General features: G+C 51.8%; 1 protein-coding gene across 1 annotated transcript; it reads left to right on the forward strand.

Annotated features, from left to right (window-relative positions):
* Positions 1-3,678: 3,678 nt before the first annotated feature.
* LOC137319271 (serine/threonine-protein kinase NLK2-like) lies at positions 3,679-18,734 on the forward strand (the record flags this gene model as incomplete). The annotated part of the gene is made up of 7 exons (XM_067981564.1): positions 3,679-4,423; positions 6,841-6,970; positions 9,805-9,860; positions 12,475-12,581; positions 14,517-14,602; positions 18,225-18,434; positions 18,696-18,734. Coding segments are annotated over exons 1-7 (909 nt in total), but the record flags the coding sequence as incomplete, so codon positions are not given.
* Positions 18,735-18,739: the final 5 nt, after the last annotated feature.

The raw sequence follows: 18,739 nt of genomic DNA on the forward strand, positions 1-18,739 counted from the left end.
CTCCTCCCCTCTCTCTCTCCCTCTCTCTATCTGTCTGTCTGTCTCTCTCTTTCTCCCCCTCTCTCTCTCTCTCTCCCGCTCCATCTCTCTCTCCCCATCTCTCTCTATCCCTCTCTCTCCCACTTTCTCACCCTCTCCATCTCTCTCTCCCCCTCACTCTCTCTCCCTCTCCCTTTCCATCCCCCTCCATCTCTCTCTCTCTCCCTCTCCCTCTCCATCTCTCTCTCCTTCCCTCTCTCCCTGTCTGTCTGTCTGTCTCTCTCTCCCTCTCCATGTCTCTCTCTCCCCCTCTCTCTCTCCCTATCTTTTACCCTCTCCCTCTCCATCTCTCTCCCTCTCTCTCTCCCACTCTCTCCCTCCCTCTCTCTCCCCCACCATCTCGCTCCATCTCTCTCTCTCCCTCTCTCTGCCTCTCTCCATCTCTCTCTCTTCATCTCTCTGTCTCCCTCTCTCTCCATATCTCTCTCCCTCTCCATCTCTCTCTATCCCTTTCTCTCCATCTCTCTCCCCCTCTCCCTCTCTCACCCTCTCTCTGTCCCCCTCTCTCTCTCTCCCTCTCTCCATCTCTCTTTCTCCCTCTCTCTCTCTCTCTTCCCCTCTCTCCATCTCTCTCTCTGTCCATCTCTCTGTCCATCTCTCTCTCTCTACCACTCTCTCTCTCTCCATCTCTCTCTCTCTACCACTCTCTCTCTCTCCCTTTCTCTCTCTCCTGCTCCCTCTCCATCTCTCTGTCTCTGTCTCTCTCCCTCTCCATCTCTCTCTATCCCTTTCTCTCTATCTCTCTCCCCCTCTCCCTCTCTCTCCTCCCCTCTCTCTCTCCCTCTCTCTCTCTCTCTCTGTCTGCCTCTCTCTTTCTCCCCCCTCTCTCTCTCCCTCTCTCCCCCTCTCTCTCCCGCTCCATCTCTCTCTCTCCATCTCTCTCTATCCCTCTCTCTCTTTCTCTCCATCTCTCTCTCCCCCTCTCTCTCTCCCTCTCCCTCTCCATCTCTCTCTCTCTCCCCCTCCCTCTCTCCCTGTCTGTCTGTCTGTCTCTACCTCTCCATCTCTCCCTCCCTCTCTCTCTCCCTCCCTCTCTCTCCCTCTCTCTGTCTCCCTCCCTCTCCATCTCTCTCTCCCTCTCCCTCTCTCTCTCTCCCTCTCTCCATCTCTCTCTCTTTATCTCTCTGTCTCCCTCTCTTTCCATCTCTCTGTCTCCCCCTCTCTCTCTGTCTCCCTCTTTCTCTGCCTCTCTGTCTTTCTCTCTATCTCGCTCTCTCTCCCTCTCTTTCTCTCTCTCCTTCTCTATTTCTGTCTCTCTCCCTCTCTCTCTCTGTCTCTCTCTCTCTTCCTCTCTGTCTGTCTCACTCTCTCTGTCTCTCTCTCCCTCTCTCTCTCCCTCTCTCCACCTCTCTCTCTTTATCTCTCTGTCTCCCTCTCTCTCTCTCTTTATCTCTCTCTCTCTCTCCATCTCTCTCTGTCTCTCCCTCTATCTTTGTCTCTCTCTCCCTCTTTCTCTGTCTCTCTCTCTCTCTGTCCCTCTCTCTATCTCGTTCTCTCTCCCTCTCTTTCTCTCTCTCCTTCTGTATTTCTGTCTCTCTCCCTCTCTCTCTGTCTCTCTCTCCATCTCTCTCTCTCCTCTCTCCATCTCTCTCTCCCTCTCTGTGTCTCTGTCTCTCTCTCCCTCTATCTCTGTCTCTCTCCCTCTTTCTCTGTCTCTCTGTCTGTGTCTCTCTCTCTCTATCTCTCTCCCTCCCTCTCTCACTGTCTCTCTCTCTGTCTCTTTCTATCTCTCCCTCTCCCTCTCTTTCTCTCCCTCTCCATCTCTGTCTCCCTGTTTCTCCCTCCCTCTGTCTCTTTCCCTCTCTCTCTTTCTGTCTCTCTCCCTCTCTCTCTTTCTCTCTCCCTCTCTCTCTCACTCCCTCTCTCTCTGTCTCTGTCACTCCCAGCTTCTGACTGTCTCACTGTGTCTCTCTCTCTGTCGCTCCGCTCTCCCCACTCTCCTCTCCCCACTCTCCCCTCCCCACGACTGTCTCCCGTCTCCCCTCGCCACAAACCCCTCTGGACAGTGATCGGGAGCAGGAACCCTGGCTGATTTCCCCCTCTCTCTAACCCAGGGGTCACTGGACAGTTATCAGGAGCAGGAACCCTGGCTGAATTCCCCTCTCTCTAACCCAGGGGTCACTGGACAGTGATCAGGAGCAGGAACCCTGGCTGATTTCCCCTCTCTCTAACCCAGGGGTCACTGGACAGTGATCAGGAGCAGGAACCCTGGCTGATTTCCCCCTCTCTCTAACCCAGGGGTCACTGGACAGTGATCAGGAGCAGGAACCCTGGCTGATTTCCCCCTCTCTCTAACCCAGGGGTCACTGGACAGTGATCAGGAGCAGGAACCCTGGCTGATTTCCCCTCTCTCTAACCCAGGGGTCACTGGACAGTTATCAGGAGCAGGAACCCTGGCTGAATTCCCCTCTCTCTAACCCAGGGGTCACTGGACAGTGATCAGGAGCAGGAACCCTGGCTGATTTCCCCTCTCTCTAACCCAGGGGTCACTGGACAGTGATCAGGAGCAGGAACCCTGGCTGATTTCCCCCTCTCTCTAACCCAGGGGTCACTGGACAGTGATCAGGAGCAGGAACCCTGGCTGATTTCCCCCTCTCTCTAACCCAGGGGTCACTGGACAGTGATCAGGAGCAGGAACACTGGCTGATTTCCCCTCTCTCTAACCCAGGGGTCACTGGACAGTGATCAGGAGCAGGAACCCTGGCTGATTTCCCCTCTCTCTAACCCTGGGCTCACTGGACAGTGATCAGGAGCAGGAACCCTGGCTGATTTTCCTCTCTCTCTAACCCAGGGGTCACTGGACAGTGATCAGGAGCAGGAACCCTGGCTGATTTCCCCCTCTCTCTAACCCAGGGGTCACTGGACAATGATCAGGAGCAGGAACCCTGGCTGATTTCCTCTCTCTCTAACCCAGGGGTCACTGGACAGTGATCAGGAGCAGGAACCCTGGCTGATTTCCCCCTCTCTCTAACCCAGGGGGTCACTGGACAGTGATCAGGAGCAGGAACCCTGGCTGATTTCCCCTCTCTCTAACCCAGGGGTCACTGGACAGTGATCAGGAGCAGGAACCCTGGCTGATTTCCCCCTCTCTCTAACCCAGGGGTCACTGGACAGTGATCAGGAGCAGGAACCCTGGCTGATTTCCCCCTCTCTCTAACCTAGGGGTCACTGGACAGTGATCAGGAGCAGGAACCCGGGCTGATTTCCCCCTCTCTCTAACCCAGGGGGTCACTGGACAGTGATCAGGAGCAGGAACCCTGGCTGATTTCCCCCTCTCTCTAACCCAGGGGGTCACTGGACAGTGATTGGGAGGAGGAACCCTGGCTGATTCCCCCCTGCTTGTTTAATCAGATTATCCCGTGCGACGCCTGGAGCAGTCGAATAGCCAGCCTGCAAAAACAAAAAAAAAACCCGCAAGTGAATAAACTGCTCATTCCTTCACAACAAACTGAGGTTATGGGATGGCCGCAGATCTCTTCAAGCTCGCTGCCATTACGGTCCATGGACCATAATTGCAAAAAAAAATAGGAGAGCCCTTGGAGGCAGTCTGCCTTTAAATGCACAAAGGCTTCTGGGAGCTGGGTGCCCCGGGAAGGGGGGGCTGGTCACGTGATGCCGGCTGGTTCTGTCTCTACGCGTCCATCAAAAAAAAAGTCCAGAGGAGGTGGTGGTGGTGGTGGTGGTGCGGGGCGTCCCGAGTCCGTGGGGAGAGCCCGGGGCGGGGGACCGGGGCCCCGTTGGTGGCGTGCAATCTTCCCCCGGTTGCATTGAAGCTTTTGCAATTCGGAGATCCGCAGGCGGCTGCGGAAATTTTGCAAACAAAAAGAGAGAAGGATGGACGTGAATTCGGGGGGCTGCGGGTTGCAGACTGGCCCATTGATTTGAATGGAACGATGGCCCGGGAGTCCCAGGGATACATTGTGTCAATTTCCATTGTTCCCCGGGAGTCCCAGGGAAACATTGTGTCAATTTCCATTGTTCCCGGGGAGTTCCACAGATACATTGTGTCAATTCCCATTGTAGCCATTCCCATTTAAAGGGACAGGCACCTCATTCAGACCCCCGCGCTCTCGCCCCCCACCCCCCCTCCCCCGCTCATCCCGATGGCGTTCCAGGGTCCCGGCCACCCCGTCTCGAGGACGATCTGCGCCGCCGCCGGCCCCCCCGTGCCCGGGGGCGGCCCCCACAAGTTCTGCTGCGCGGCCCCCACGGCGGGGGCGGGCGGGAGGACCCCTCCGCCCGCCGGGTCTCGGCCCCCGACTCCGCAGCCCCGGCAGCGACACCCGGCCTTGCAGACGGTGACCCCGCAGCCCGGCCGGCCGGAGGCCGAGTCCGAGGCCGAGCCGGACAGGCCCATCGGATACGGAGCCTTTGGTGTGGTGTGGTGAGTTATCGGGGGTGGGGGGGTGCAAAGGGGCTCTGGGGAGGGGGAAGAGAGGTTGTTTGGCCCTGCTCCCCCTTCCCGCAATCCTTTCCTCCCCCTGACCCCTTTCCCCTGCTCCCTTCCTGACCCATTCCTCCCTGTATCTAACCCTGTACCTGACCCTGGGAGTGTTTGATGGGACAGTGTAGAGGGAGCTTTACTCTGTATCGAACCCTGTACCTGACCCTGGGAGTGTTTGATGGGACAGTGTAGAGGGAGCTTTACTCTGTATCTAACCCTCTACCTGACCCTGGGAGTGTTTGATGGGACAGTGTAGAGGGAGCTTTACTCTCTATCTAACCCTGTACCTGACCCTGGGAGTGTTTGATGGGACAGTGTAGAGGGAGCTTTACTCTGTATCTAACCCTGTACCTGCCCTGGGAGTGTTTGATGGGACAGTGTAGAGGGAGCTTTACTCTGTATCTAACCCTGTACCTGACCCTGGGAGTGTTTGATGGGACAGTGTAGAGGGAGCTTTACTCTCTATCTAACCCTGTACCTGCCCTGGGAGTGTTTGATGGGACAGTGTAGAGGGAGCTTTACTCTGTATCTAACCCTGTACCTGCCCTGGGAGTGTTTGATGGGACAGTGTAGAGGGAGCTTTACTCTGTATCTAACCCTGTACCTGCCCTGGGAGTGTTTGATGGGACAGTGTAGAGGGAGCTTTACTCTGTATCTAACCCTGTACCTGACCCTGGGAGTGTTTGATGGGACAGTGTAGAGGGAGCTTTACTCTCTATCTAACCCTGTACCTGACCCTGGGAGTGTTTGATGGGACAGTGTAGAGGGAGCTTTACTCTGTATCTAACCCTGTACCTGCCCTGGGAGTGTTTGATGGGACAGTGTAGAGGGAGCTTTACTCTGTATCTAACCCTGTACCTGACCCTGGGAGTGTTTGATGGGACAGTGTAGAGGGAGCTTTACTCTCTATCTAACCCTGTACCTGACCCTGGGAGTGTTTGATGGGACAGTGTAGAGGGAGCTTTACTCTGTATCTAACCCTGTACCTGCCCTGGGAGTGTTTGACGGGACAGTGTAGAGGGAGCTTTACTCTGTATCTAACCCTGTACCTGACCCTGGGAGTGTTTGACGGGACAGTGTAGAGGGAGCTTTACTCTGTATCTAACCCTGTACCTGCCCTGGGAGTGTTTGACGGGACAGTGTAGAGGGAGCTTTACTCTGTATCTAACCCTGTACCTGACCCTGGGAGTGTTTGATGGGACAGTGTAGAGGGAGCTTCACTCTGTATCTAACCCTGTACCTGACCCTGGGAGTGTTTGATGGGACAGTGTAGAGGGAGCTTTACTCTGTATCTAACCCTGTACCTGCCCTGGGAGTGTTTGACGGGACAGTGTAGAGGGAGCTTCACTCTGTATCTAACCCTGTACCTGACCCTGGGAGTGTTTGACGGGACAGTGTAGAGGGAGCTTTACTCTGTATCTAACCCTGCACCTGCCCTGGGAGTGTTTGATGGGACAGTGTAGAGGGAGCTTTACTCTGTATCTAACCCTGTACCTGACCCTGGGAGTGTTTGATGAGACAGTGTAGAGGGAGCTTTACTCTGTATCTAACCCTGTACCTGACCCTGGGAGTGTTTGATGGGACAGTGTAGAGGTACTTTACTCTGTATCTAACCCTGTACCTGCCCTGGGAGTGTTTGATGGGACAGTGTAGAGGGAGCTTTACTCTGTATCTAACCCTGTACCTGACCCTGGGAGTGTTTGATGGGACAGTGTAGAGGGAGCTTTACTCTGTATCTAACCCTGTACCTGACCCTGGGAGTGTTTGATGGGACAGTGTAGAGGGAGCTTTACTCTGTATCTAACCCTGTACCTGACCCTGGGAGTGTTTGATGGGACAGTGTAGAGGGAGCTTTACTCTGTATCTAACCCTGTACCTGCCCTGGGAGTGTTTGATGGGACACTGTGGAGGGAGCTTTACTCTGTATCTAACCCTGGACCGGACCCTGGGAGTGTTTGATGGGACAGTGTAGAGGGAGCTTTACTCTGTATCTAACCCTGTACCTGACCCTGGGAGTGTTTGATGGGACAGTGTGGAGGGAGCTTTACTCTGTATCCAACCCTGTACCTGCCCTGGGAGTGTTTGTTGGGACAGTGCAGAGGGAGCTTTACTCTGTATCTAACCCTGTACCTGACCCTGGGAGTGTTTGATGGGACAGTGTAGAGGGAACTTTACTCTGTATCTAACCCTGTACCTGACCCTGGGAGTGTTTGATGGGACAGTGTGGAGGGAGCTTTACTCTGTATCTAACCCTGGACCTGACCCTGGGAGTGTTTGATGGGACACTGTGGAGGGATCTTTACTCGTGCTGTACCTGCCCTGGGGGGATCTGGCCGTTGATTCCCTGTCTTTTCCAGGTCGGTGACGGACCCTCGTGATGGGAAGCGAGTGGCTTTGAAGAAAATGCCCAACGTTTTCCAAAACCTGATCTCTTGCAAACGTGTCTTTCGTGAGCTGAAAATGCTTTCCTTCTTCAAACACAGCAACGTAAGTGTTCGGGGTCCTGCCCAAGATGGCTCTCTCTGTCTGGATCTTGTCAAAAATCTCATCCCCGCACCCGCTCCCGCTCCCTCGCCAATGAAATCGGCAAATCCTGCGTCCACACGGATAGAGAACACAAAATTCCTATGTAAACATGTCACGTTGTAATTACACCCTCCCACCATTGGTGGCGCTGCAGAGAAATGACACATCACTTGGACTGGCAGATTGATAAGTGGTCTGTCCTGTCACCACCTCTCTATTATATAATAACACACCGTGTGTTACCGGGTATAACACTCCTGGGTATATATTATATAATAACACACCGTGTGTTACCGGGTATAACACTCCTGTATATATATTATATAATAACACACCGTGTGTTACCGGGTATAACACTCCTGTATATATATTATATAATAACACACCGTGTGTTACTGGGTATAACACTCCTGTATATATATTATATAATAACACACCGTGTGTTGCTGGGTATAACACTCCTGTATATATATTATATAATAACACACCGTGTGTTGCTGGGTATAACACTCCTGTATATATATTATATAATAACACACCGTGTGTTGCTGGGTATAACACTCCTGTATATATATTATATAATAACACACCGTGTGTTACTGGGTATAACACTCCTGTATATATATTATATAATAACACACCGTGTGTTGCTGGGTATAACACTCCTGTATATATATTATATAATAACACACCGTGTGTTACTGGGTGTAACACTCCTGTATATATATTATATAATAACACACCGTGTGTTACTGGGTGTAACACTCCTGTATATATATTATATAATAACACACCGTGTGTTACTGGGTATAACACTCCTGTGTATATATTATATAATAACACACCGTGTGTTACTGGGTATAACACTCCTGTATATATATTATATAATAACACACCGTGTGTTACTGGGTATAACACTCCTGTATATATATTATATAATAACACACCGTGTGTTACTGGGTATAACACTCCTGTATATATATTATATAATAACACACCGTGTGTTACTGGGTATAACACTCCTGTCTATATATTATATAATAACACACCGTGCGTTACTGGGTATAACACTCCTGTATATATATTATATAATAACACACCGTGTGTTACTGGGTATAACACTCCTGTATATATATTATATAATAACACACCGTGTGTTACTGGGTATAACACTCCTGTATATATATTATATAATAACACACCGTGTGTTACTGGGTATAACACTCCTGTATATATATTATATAATAACACACCGTGCGTTACCGGGTATAACACTCCTGTATATATATTATATAATAACACACCGTGTGTTACTGGGTATAACACTCCTGTATATATATTATATAATAACACACCGTGTGTTACTGGGTATAACACTCCTGTATATATATTATATAATAACACACCGTGCGTTACCGGGTATAACACTCCTGTATATATATTATATAATAACACACCGTGTGTTACTGGGTACAACACTCCTGTATATATATTATATAATAACACACCGTGCGTTACCGGGTATAACACTCCTGTATATATATTATATAATAACACACCGTGTGTTACCGGGTATAACACTCCTGTATATATATTATATAATAACACACCGTGTGTTACTGGGTATAACACTCCTGTATATATATTATATAATAACACACCGTGTGTTACTGGGTATAACACTCCTGTATATATATTATATAATAACACACCGTGTGTTACCGGGTATAACACTCCTGTATATATATTATATAATAACACACCGTGTGTTACCGGGTATAACACTCCTGTATATATATTATATAATAACACACCGTGTGTTACTGGGTATAACACTCCTGTATATATATTATATAATAACACACCGTGTGTTACTGGGTATAACACTCCTGTATATATATTATATAATAACACACCGTGTGTTACTGGGTATAACACTCCTGTATATATATTATATAATAACACACCGTGTGTTACTGGGTATAACACTCCTGTATATATATTATATAATAACACACCGTGTGTTACTGGGTATAACACTCCTGTATATATATTATATAATAACACACCGTGTGTTACTGGGTATAACACTCCTGTATATATATTATATAATAACACACCGTGTGTTACTGGGTATAACACTCCTGTATATATATATTATATAATAACACACCGTGTGTTACTGGGTATAACACTCCTGTATATATATTATATATAATAACACACCGTGTGTTACTGGGTATAACACTCCTGTATATATATTATATAATAGCACACCGTGTGTTACTGGGTATAACACTCCTGTATATATATATTATATAATAACACACCGTGTGTTACTGGGTATAACACTCCTGTATATATATTATATAATAACACACCGTGTGTTACTGGGTATAACACTCCTGTATATATATTATATAATAACACACCGTGTGTTACTGGGTATAACACTCCTGTATATATATTATATAATAACACACCGTGTGTTACCGGGTATAACACTCCTGTACATATATTATATAATAACACACCGTGTGTTACTGGGTATAACACTCCTGTATATATATTATATAATAACACACCCTGTGTTACTGGGTATAACACTCCTGTATATATATTATATAATAACACACCGTGTGTTACTGGGTATAACACTCCTGTGTATATATTATATAATAACACACCGTGTGTTACTGGGTATAACACTCCTGTATATATATTATATATTATATAATAACACACCGTCTGTATGATCCCGTTGTGATATGTGATCAATGGGATTTGTTCTTCAGGTGCTGTCTGCGCTCGATATTCTCCGGCCTCCACATATCGATTGTTTTGAGGAGATGTATCCTTTCCTTATTTCCGGGATTGTGTCTGTGTTTGATTTAAGACCCCGTGCTCGTGTTACCGATGGTGAAGCTTTTGAAGTCTGTATTTTTTTTATTATTTGTTCACGGGATGTGGGCGTCGCTGGCGAGGCCGGCATTTATTGCCCATCCCTAATTGCCCCTTGAGAAGGTGGTGGTGAGCCGCCTTCTTGAACCGCTGCAGTCCGTGTGGTGAAGGTTCTCCCACAGTGCTGTTGGGAAGGGAGTTCCAGGATTTTGACCCAGCGACGATGAGGGAACGGCCGATAGATTTCCAAGTCGGGATGGTGTGTGACTTGGAGGGGAACGTGCAGGTGGTGGTGTTCCCATGTGCCTGCTGCCCTTGTCCTTCTAGGTGGGAGAGGTCGCGGGTTTGGGAGGTGCTGTCGAAGAAGCCTTGGCGAGTTGCTGCAGTGCATCCTGTGGATGGTACACACTGCAGCCACAGTGCGCCGGTGGTGAAGGGAGTGAATGTTTAGGGTGGTGGATGGGGTGCCAATCAAGCGGGCTGCTTTGTCCTGGATGGTATTGAGCTTCTTGAGTGTTGTTGGAGCTGCACTCATCCAGGCAAGTGGAGAGTATTCCATCACACTCCTGACTTGTGCCTTGTAGATGGTGGAAAGGCTTTGGGGAGTCAGGAGGTGAGTTACTCGCCGCAGAATACCCAGCCTCTGACCTGCTCTCGTAGCCACAGTATTTATATGGCTGGTCCAGTTAAGTTTCTGGTCAATGGTGACCCCCAGGATGTTGATGGTGGGGGATTTGGCGATGGTAATGCCATTGAATGTCATGATGTGGAGATGCCGGTGATGGACTGGGGTTGACAATTGTAAACAATTTTACAACACCAAGTTATAGTCCAGCAATTTTATTTTAAATTCACAAGCTTTCGGAGGCTACCTCCTTCCTCAGGTGAACGATGTGCAATGGGCCCCGCGGCGGAGGTGGAGGGCAGTGGCCCCACGGCGGAGGGTGGGGTTTGCCGTGGTCCCCCGGCGGAGGTGGAGGGCCGTGGCCCCACGGCGGAGGGCACCTGGGGAATGGACTGAGCCCCACAGAGCAGGACACCAGAGGTCGGCTGTGGAGAGAGTTCGGAGTTGTTGAGGGGACTGGAAGAGTTTGAGATGAAGACTGAGTTTTCTGATCGGGAGGTGGGTGGGGGAATCTCCTCATAGCAAACCATCTCCAACAAGAGAGAGTCTCACCACCTCCCCTTGACATTCAACGGCATTACCATCGCCGAATCCCCCACCATCAACATCCTGGGGGTCACCATTGACCAGAAACTTAACTGGACCAGCCATATAAATACTGTGGCTACAAGAGCAGGTCAGAGGCTGGGTATTCTGCAGCGAGTGACTCACCTCCTGACTCCCCAAAGCCTTTCCACCATCTACAAGGCACAAGTCAGGAGTGTGATGGAATACTCTCCACTTGCCTGGATGAGTGCAGCTCCAACAACACTCAAGAAGCTCGACACCATCCAGGACAAAGCAGCCCGCTTGATTGGCACCCCATCCACCACCCTAAACATTCACTCCCTTCACCACCGGCGCACTGTGGCTGCAGTGTGTACCATCCACAGGATGCACTGCAGCAACTCGCCAAGGCTTCTTCGACAGCACCTCCCAAACCCGCGACCTCTACCACCTAGAAGGACAAGGGCAGCAGGCACATGGGAACAACACCCACCTGCACGTTCCCCTCCAAGTCACACACCATCCCGACTTGGAAATATATCGGCCGTTCCTTCATCGTCGCTGGGTCAAAATCCTGGAACTCCCTTCCTAACAGCACTGTGGGAGAACCGTCACCACACGGACTGCAGTGGTTCAAGAAGGCGGCTCACCACCACCTTCTCAAGGGGCAATTAGGGATGGGCAATAAATGCCGGCCTCGCCAGCGACGCCCGCATCCCATGAACGAATTTTTAAAAAACTACACCATTTACAGGCATTGATACAGTGCTTTTATCAGAGTAAATCGTCCCTAAGGGGCTTCAGAGGAGAGGAAATCAGGCAAAAAATAGACCCCGAGCCACATGAGGAGATATCAGGACAGGGGACCAAAAGCTCGGTCAAAGAGGGAGGTTTTAAGGAGGGTCTTAAAGGAGGAGGGAGAGGGAGAGGATTAGGGAGGGAATTCCAGAGCTAAGGGCCCGGGCGGCTGAAGGCACGGCCGCCAATGGTGGAGCGATGGGAATCGGGGGGATGGACAAGAGGCCGGAATCGGAGGAGGGCAGAGATCTCGGAGGGTTGTAGGGGCTGGGGGAGGTTACAGAGATAGGGAGAGGAGGGGGCCCTGGAGGGATTTGAACAGGAGGATGGAGAATTCTAAAATCGAGGTGTTGGGGGGGGACCGGGAGCCGATGTGGGTCCAGCGAGCACAGGGAGGGAGTGATGGGTCAACGGGACTGGGTGCGAGTTAGGGTACAGTGGGGGCAGGAGAGGGTATTGGATGAGCTGATGGCGATGGAGGGGAGCAAGGCGGGTGGGAGGCCGGGTGAACATTGGTCTGGTTGAGCGTGTGAGGTGACGGACGGAGCTGACGGTGTAGAGACTTTGAGAAACCCTTGACTTCGCCCCGCTGCAGTTATGTGATCACAGAGTTGATGCAGAGCGACCTGCACAAGGTCATTGTGTCTCCCCAGTCCCTCAGCTCCGACCACATCAAGGTCTTTCTGTACCAGATTCTGAGAGGTGAGTGGTCTGCGAGGACTCTGCTCGGGGTCGGGTGGCGGGGAGGAGCTGGACGGTGGGCCTGGGGAGGTGGGGATTGAGGGATTGGGGAGATGGTGGGTCGGTGTGGGATTGGGGAGAAGGTGGGTCGGTGTGGGGATTGAGGGATTGGGGAGAAGGTGGGTCGGTGGGGATTGAGGGATTGGGGAGGTGGGTCGGTGTGGGATTGGGGAGAAGGTGGGTCGGTGTGGGATTGAGGGATTGGGGAGAAGGTGGGTCGGTGTGGGATTGAGGGATTGGGGAGAAGGTGGGTCGGTGTGGGATTGAGGGATTGGGGAGAAGGTGGGTCGGTGTGGGATTGAGGGATTGGGGAGAAGGTGGGTCGGTGGGGATTGAGGGATTGGGGAGAAGGTGGGTCGGTGTGGGATTGAGGGATTGGGGAGACGGTGGGTCGGTGTGGGATTGAGGGATTGGGGAGAAGGTGGTTCAGTGTGGGATTGAGGGATTGGGGAGATGGTGGGTCGGTGTGGGATTGAGGGATTGGGGAGAAGGTGGGTCGGTGGGGATTGAGGGATTGGGGAGAAGGTGGGTCGGTGGGGATTGAGGGATTGGGGAGACGGTGGGTCAGTGGGGATTGAGGGATTGGGGAGACGGTGGGTCGGTGGGGATTGAGGGATTGGGGAGAAGGTGGGTCGGTGTGGGATTGAGGGATTGGGGAGAAGGTGGGTCGGTGTGGGATTGAGGGACTGGGGAGAAGGTGGGTCGGTGTGGGATTGAGGGATTGGGGAGAAGGTGGGTCGGTGGGGATTGAGGGATTGGGGGGAAGGTGGGTCGGTGGGGATTGAGGGATTGGGGAGAAGGTGGGTCGGTGTGGGATTGAGGGATTGGGGAGAAGGTGGGTCGGTGGGGATTGAGGGATTGGGGAGAAGGTGGGTCGGTGTGGGATTGAGGGATTGGGGAGACGGTGGGTCGGTGTGGGATTGAGGGATTGGGGAGAAGGTGGGTCAGTGTGGGATTGAGGGATTGGGGAGATGGTGGGTCGGTGGGGATTGAGGGATTGGGGAGAAGGTGGGTCGGTGTGGGATTGAGGGATTGGGGAGAAGGTGGGTCGGTGTGGGATTGAGGGATTGGGGAGATGGTGGGTCGGTGTGGGATTGAGGGACTGGGGAGAAGGTGGGTCGGTGTGGGATTGAGGGATTGGGGAGAAGGTGGGTCGGTGGGGATTGAGGGATTGGGGGGAAGGTGGGTCGGTGGGGATTGAGGGATTGGGGAGATGGTGGGTCGGTGTGGGATTGAGGGACTGGGGAGAAGGTGGGTCGGTGTGGGATTGAGGGATTGAGGAGAAGGTGGGTCGGTGTGGGATTGAGGGATTGGGGAGAAGGTGGGTCGGTGGGGATTGAGGGATTGGGGAGAAGGTGGGTCGGTGGGGATTGAGGGATTGGGGAGACGGTGGGTCGGTGTGGGATTGAGGGATTGGGGAGAAGCTGGGTCGGTGGGGATTGAGGGATTGGGGAGAAGGTGGGTCGGTGGGGATTGAGGGATTGGGGAGACGGTGGGTCAGTGGGGATTGAGGGATTGGGGAGACGGTGGGTCAGTGGGGATTGAGGGATTGGGGAGAAGGTGGGTCGGTGTGGGATTGAGGGATTGGGGAGAAGGTGGGTCGGTGTGGGTTTGGGGAGAAGGTGGGTCAGTGTGGGATTGAGGGATTGGGGAGAAGGTGGGTCGGTGTGGGATTGAGGGATTGGGGAGAAGGTGGGTAGGTGTGGGATTGAGGGATTGGGGAGAAGGTGGGTCGGTGTGGGATTGAGGGATTGGGGAGAAGGTGGGTCGGTGTGGGATTGAGGGATTAGGGAGAAGGTGGGTCGGTGTGGGATTGAGGGATATGGTAACGTCACATGGGTTCATGAGGTCCAATTGTATTTTACCGATTCTAACTCTTCCTGTTTCCGGCCCCAGGTCTGAAATATTTGCATTCTGCTGGGATTTTACATCGAGACATCAAACCAGGAAACTTACTGGTCAACAGTAACTGTGTCCTGAAGGTGGGTCTCTGGGTTCAGATCGAGTGTAAAGCTCCCTCCACACTGACCCATCAAACACTCCCAGGGCAGGTACAGGGTTAGATACAGAGTAAAGCTCCCTCTACACTGTCCCATCAAACACTCCCAGGGCAGGTACAGGGTTAGATACAGAGTAAAGCTCCCTCTACACTGTCCCATCAAACACTCCCAGGGAAGGTACAGGGTTAGATACAGAGTAAAGCTCCCTCTACACTGTCCCATCAAACACTCCCAGGGAAGGTACAGGGTTAGATACAGAGTAAAGCTCCCTCTACACTGTCCCATCAAACACTCCCAGGGTCAGGTACAGGGTTAGATACAGAGTAAAGCTCCCTCTACACTGTCCCATCAAACACTCCCAGGGCAGGTACAGGGTTAGATACAGAGTAAAGCTCCCTCTACACTGTCCCATCAAACACTCCCAGGGTCAGGTACAGGGTTAGATACAGAGTAAAGCTCCCTCTACACTGTCCCATCAAACACTCCCAGGGTCAGGTACAGGGTTAGATACAGAGTAAAGCTCCCTCTACACTGTCCCATCAAACACTCCCAGGGTCAGGTACAGGGTTAGATACAGAGTAAAGCTCCCTCTACACTGTCCCATCAAACACTCCCAGGGTCAGGTACAGGGTTAGATACAGAGTAAAGCTCCCTCTACACTGTCCCATCAAACACTCCCAGGGTCAGGTACAGGGTTAGATACAGAGTAAAGCTCCCTCTACACTGTCCCATCAAACACTCCCAGGGTCAGGTACAGGGTTAGATACAGAGTAAAGCTCCCTCCACACTGACCCATCAAACACTCCCAGGGCAGGTACAGGGTTAGATACAGAGTAAAGCTCCCTCTACACTGTCCCATCAAACACTCCCAGGGCAGGTACAGGGTTAGATACAGAGTAAAGCTCCCTCTACACTGTCCCATCAAACACTCCCAGGGAAGGTACAGGGTTAGATACAGAGTAAAGCTCCCTCTACACTGTCCCATCAAACACTCCCAGGGAAGGTACAGGGTTAGATACAGAGTAAAGCTCCCTCTACACTGTCCCATCAAACACTCCCAGGGTCAGGTACAGGGTTAGATACAGAGTAAAGCTCCCTCTACACTGTCCCATCAAACACTCCCAGGGCAGGTACAGGGTTAGATACAGAGTAAAGCTCCCTCTACACTGTCCCATCAAACACTCCCAGGGTCAGGTACAGGGTTAGATACAGAGTAAAGCTCCCTCTACACTGTCCCATCAAACACTCCCAGGGTCAGGTACAGGGTTAGATACAGAGTAAAGCTCCCTCTACACTGTCCCATCAAACACTCCCAGGGTCAGGTACAGGGTTAGATACAGAGTAAAGCTCCCTCTACACTGTCCCATCAAACACTCCCAGGGTCAGGTACAGGGTTAGATACAGAGTAAAGCTCCCTCTACACTGTCCCATCAAACACTCCCAGGGTCAGGTACAGGGTTAGATACAGAGTAAAGCTCCCTCTACACTGTCCCATCAAACACTCCCAGGGTCAGGTACAGGGTTAGATACAGAGTAAAGCTCCCTCTACACTGTCCCATCAAACACTCCCAGGGTCAGGTCCAGGGTTAGATACAGAGTAAAGCTCCCTCTACACTGTCCCGTCAAACACTCCCAGGGCAGGTACAGGGTTAGATACAGAGTAAAGCTCCCTCTACACTGTCCCGTCAAACACTCCCAGGGTCAGGTACAGGGTTAGATACAGAGTAAAGCTCCCTCTACACTGTCCCATCAAACACTCCCAGGGCAGGTACAGGGTTAGATACAGAGTAAAGCTCCCTCTACACTGTCCCGTCAAACACTCCCAGGGCAGGTACAGGGTTAGATACAGAGTAAAGCTCCCTCTACACTGTCCCATCAAACACTCCCAGGGCAGGTACAGGGTTAGATACAGAGTAAAGCTCCCTCTACACTGTCCCATCAAACACTCCCAGGGCAGGTACAGGGTTAGATACAGAGTAAAGCTCCCTCTACACTGTCCCATCAAACACTCCCTGGGTCAGGTACAGGGTTAGATACAGAGTAAAGCTCCCTCTACACTGTCCCATCAAACACTCCCAGGGCAGGTACAGGGTTAGATACAGAGTAAAGCTCCCTCTACACTGTCCCGTCAAACACTCCCAGGGCAGGTACAGGGTTAGATACAGAGTAAAGCTCCCTCTACACTGTCCCGTCAAACACTCCCAGGGTCAGGTACAGGGTTAGATACAGAGTAAAGCTCCCTCTACACTGTCCCATCAAACACTCCCAGGGTCAGGTACAGGGTTAGATACAGAGTAAAGCTCCCTCTACACTGTCCCATCAAACACTCCCAGGGTCAGGTACAGGGTTAGATACAGAGTAAAGCTCCCTCTACACTGTCCCATCAAACACTCCCAGGGTCAGGTACAGGGTTAGATACAGAGTAAAGCTCCCTCTACACTGTCCCATCAAACACTCCCAGGGTCAGGTACAGGGTTAGATACAGAGTAAAGCTCCCTCTACACTGTCCCATCAAACACTCCCAGGGTCAGGTACAGGGTTAGATACAGAGTAAAGCTCCCTCTACACTGTCCCGTCAAACACTCCCAGGGCAGGTACTGTGTTAGATACAGAGTAAAGCTCCCTCTACACTGTCCCATCAAACACTCCCCGGGCAGGTACAGGGTTAGATACAGAGTAAAGCTCCCTCTACACTGTCCCGTCAAACACTCCCAGGGTCAGGTACAGGGTTAGATACAGAGTAAAGCTCCCTCTACACTGTCCCGTCAAACACTCCCAGGGCAGGTACAGGGTTAGATACAGAGTAAAGCTCCCTCTACACTGTCCCGTCAAACACTCCCAGGGTCAGGTACAGGGTTAGATACAGACTAAAGCTCCCTCTACACTGTCCCATCAAACACTCCCAGGGCAGGTACAGGGTTAGATACAGAGTAAAGCTCCCTCCACACTGTCCCATCAAACACTCCCAGGGTCAGGTACAGGGTTAGATACAGAGTAAAGCTCCCTCTACACTGTCCCGTCAAACACTCCCAGGGTCAGGTACAGGGTTAGATACAGAGTAAAGCTCCCTCTGCACTGTCCCATCAAACACTCCCAGGGGTCAGGTACAGGGTTAGATACAGAGTAAAGCTCCCTCTACACTGTCCCATCAAACACTCCCAGGGTCAGGTACAGGGTTAGATACAGAGTAAAGCTCCCTCTACACTGTCCCATCAAACACTCCCAGGGACAGGGTTAGATACAGAGTAAAGCTCCCTCTACACTGTCCCATCAAACACTCCCAGGGTCAGGTACAGGGTTAGATACAGAGTAAAGCTCCCTCTACACTGTCCCATCAAACACTCCCAGGGTCAGGTACAGGGTTAGATACAGAGTAAAGCTCCCTCTACACTGTCCCATCAAACACTCCCAGGGTCAGGTACAGGGTTAGATACAGAGTAAAGCTCCCTCTACACTGTCCCATCAAACACTCCCAGGGTCAGGTACAGGGTTAGATACAGAGTAAAGCTCCCTCCACACTGTCCCATCAAACACTCCCAGGGTCAGGTACAGGGTTAGATACAGAGTAAAGCTCCCTCTGTCTGAACTTGCCTGCTCCCCTCAGATCTGTGACTTTGGCCTGGCGAGGTTGGAGGAGGCAGACGAGACCCGCCACATGACGCAGGAGGTGGTGACGCAGTATTACAGGGCGCCCGAGATCCTGATGGGCAGCGCCCACTACAACAACTCCATTGACATCTGGTCCGTGGGCTGCATCTTTGCCGAACTTTTGGGTCGGAGAATTCTGTTCCAGGCCCAGAGTCCAATTCAGCAGGTGAGGGGGCCCGGAATCTGAGGGTGGGGTGGGGGTCATCGCTGGGCTGACTGTGGGACCCCCCCCCGGGGCGGGAGCGAGGGGGAGCGTCGGTCGGATGGGAATCTGGAGGGGGTCATCGCTGGGCTGACTGTGGTTCCCCCCCCCCGAGGGGGTGAGGGGGCGCTTTTGGCAGGAGTTGTGGGGGGGGCAATGGTTTGGGGATGTCTGACCCCGAATCTCTCTCTTTGTTGCCCCCCCCCCACCGACCGATTGCTCCAGTTGGACCTGATCACCGATTTGCTCGGGACGCCCGCCCTGATGGA

The sequence above is a fragment of the Heptranchias perlo genome, unplaced genomic scaffold (assembly GCF_035084215.1).
Source record: "Heptranchias perlo isolate sHepPer1 unplaced genomic scaffold, sHepPer1.hap1 HAP1_SCAFFOLD_792, whole genome shotgun sequence".
Lineage (NCBI taxonomy): Eukaryota > Metazoa > Chordata > Chondrichthyes > Hexanchiformes > Hexanchidae > Heptranchias > Heptranchias perlo.